At 42.8% G+C, this 2,500-nt stretch overlaps 1 protein-coding gene across 1 annotated transcript in view; it reads left to right on the forward strand.

Moving 5' to 3' along the window:
* The window catches only part of LOC119584520 (neither inactivation nor afterpotential protein C-like), a 72,897-nt gene that overhangs the window by 61,370 nt on the left and 9,027 nt on the right, over nucleotides 1–2,500 (forward strand). The window contains 2 exon segments of the mRNA XM_037933179.1: nucleotides 2,038–2,226; nucleotides 2,454–2,500. The exon segment at nucleotides 2,454–2,500 is cut by the window's right edge and continues 179 nt beyond it. Coding sequence (XP_037789107.1) covers nucleotides 2,038–2,226; nucleotides 2,454–2,500 — 236 coding nt within the window.

Raw genomic sequence — 2,500 nt, forward strand, 5'->3', positions numbered from 1 at the left:
GAGGAATATTGCGATATTGAAATCAAATGAAGGCCGAGATGCGCAATTCAAAGGAATGGCGAATGAATGGCTTGGCTATAAAACCTTTTTGTTTTTCTTTTAGGAAGACTAGACAATAGCTTCGGAGAATGCCCTGAAAATGATGAATGAACGGATTTTAAAAAGCCTTTGTGTTTTGGAAAATATAAAACAATGGATATGGATAAGCATGACCGAAATGTTCATGGAGAGAAAGGGATATATTTATTTATTATATGTTAATAATATATCAGGTGAATTTTTTTTGCTTGAAAATTGGGATGGTATTGTCACTTTTTTACTTTTATGTATATTTCTATCTGTGCATGGATATATGTGTGTGTGTGTGTGTGTGTGTGTGTAGAAGCACAAATATCTACGTATATGTATGTATGTACGTATATTATATATAACATTATATACATATATGTCAGTGTAAGCGTCTGGAATTGTGTGTGTGTGTGTGTGTGTGTGTGTGTGTGTGTGTGTATGTGTGTGTGTGTGTGTGTGTGTGTGTGTGCGTGTTTGAATTTATGTATATATCTTATACACTGTGGTACCCTCCACGTCGGTGTTATTTAGAATTAGTAATCAATATTTATCTTCCTATCATGTTGATCCGAAATCAGGGCTCTATCCGTACATTTGCATCTTTTGATACACGCTCAGTGAGAAAGAGAGAGGGAGGAGGGAGAGAGAGAGAGGGGAGAGAGAGAGGGAGAGGGAGAGAGAGAGGGGGGAGAGACGAGGGAGAGAGAGAGAGAGAGAGAAGAAAGAACGAGAGGGAGAGAGAGAGAACGAGAGAGAGAGAGGGGGAGAGAGAGAAAAGAGAGAGAGACAGAGGAAGAGAGAGAGAGACAGAGGGAGGAGAGAGAGACAGGGAGGAAGAGAGAGGAGAGAGGAAGGGAGAAGAGAGATAGGAGAGAGGGGAGAGAGAGAGGAAGGGAGGAGAGAAGAGGGGTGGGAGGGATAGAGGAAGGGGAGAGAAAGGGAGGGAGGGAGAGAGAGAGAGAGAGGAGAGAGAGAGAGGACAGGAAGAGAGGAGAGGGAGAGGAAGAGAGAGAGAGAGAGAGAGAGGAGAGGGAAAGAGAGAGAGAGAGAAAGAAGAGAGGGAAAGAGAGAGAGAGAGAGAAGGAGAGGGAAAAAAAAGGAAGAGAGAGAGAGAGAGAGAGAGACCGAAAGAGCCACAGATACACAGAAAGGTTCGTGGAAATCCAGTCCACTTTCCGTTGCTCATTATAGAAGGAGTTGCATGATGACGCCAAAGGAAATGCGATAATCTTTTGGCGAGAGAGTGGTGCCTTCTTCAAAAATGGATAATAAAAACATTTTGGAGAATTAAAAGATTATCTTACAGCCTTCATCCTATTAAATTTGTTGTTATTTTATGTCATTATCATTTTGCTATTGTTGATGTAATGATTATTACCTTCTTTATAATATATGATATTATTTTCATGATATCCTCGTTGCTGTTATCAGATTCATGTCATTTTATCATATCACGACCATAATCATTTTGGCTTTTAGTAGTGAACCGTATTCATTGCGAAAAAATGTTGAAAAGGTATGAATGAGAATGAATATCTTCACAATACAAGAGACGTGTTTGACTGAATTCGATTATATCTTTGTCAGTAGTATTTTTGTTATTGATATCATAATCATGATGTCGATTGTCATCACAACCAATGCATTACAATAATACCAATAATACCATAACAGCAAAAACTCACACAATATACAACACAAACACATAAATACAATGTAATTGGTAATTACGCGGTGCCGATGTAGCGTCCGACTCAGACTTCACGACGCAATCTGAGCAGGGTTCGAATCACCGCCGCGCGTGTTCCCTGCAGGACACTTCACCTCGATGCTGCCTAGCCATGGGTGGCCAAGCAGCTAGTCAGCCGGGTAAATACAGAGGGGACTCGATAAAAACACCGGCGGAAGGCAAAGCAACCACCGCTCTAATGCCAAGAATCATGGATCCATGATCGCCACGCCTTGTAGCAAAAAATTTTGGTCAGGCCCGATGCCGAAGGTAAGCGCGGACTCAAGACTGTCACGACCAACTATCGAGGTCGACACCGCGGCGCAAGTAGTTTCCTGGCAGGACTTCACTCTTGCCTGCCTAGCACTGGTGGCCAGCAGCAATCATGCTGTCCCAACCCGGATAATAGAGAGAATTATACCCTAAAGGTAACACACGCACTCTCCGGGAAAGGACTGGACCCACCACGTACTCACTCCAAGAGCATCACAACATGAAAAAACTAAGTATCATGCTGTAACCACGGCGGCTCAGACATGAACCTACCGTTAAAAGAAGTATGTATGTATGAATGTATGTACAGTGCTTATGTATGTCTTAAAAATTCTCGCTCTCGACGCACCCACTTTCCCCTCTATTCCTTCGCTCAATTAAGCCGCCCCCACCTCTTCGTCCTTCGGCAGAAAGGGCAGGCAGCAGGAC

The sequence above is a fragment of the Penaeus monodon genome, chromosome 2, assembly GCF_015228065.2.
Source record: "Penaeus monodon isolate SGIC_2016 chromosome 2, NSTDA_Pmon_1, whole genome shotgun sequence".
NCBI classification, from domain to species: domain Eukaryota; kingdom Metazoa; phylum Arthropoda; class Malacostraca; order Decapoda; family Penaeidae; genus Penaeus; species Penaeus monodon.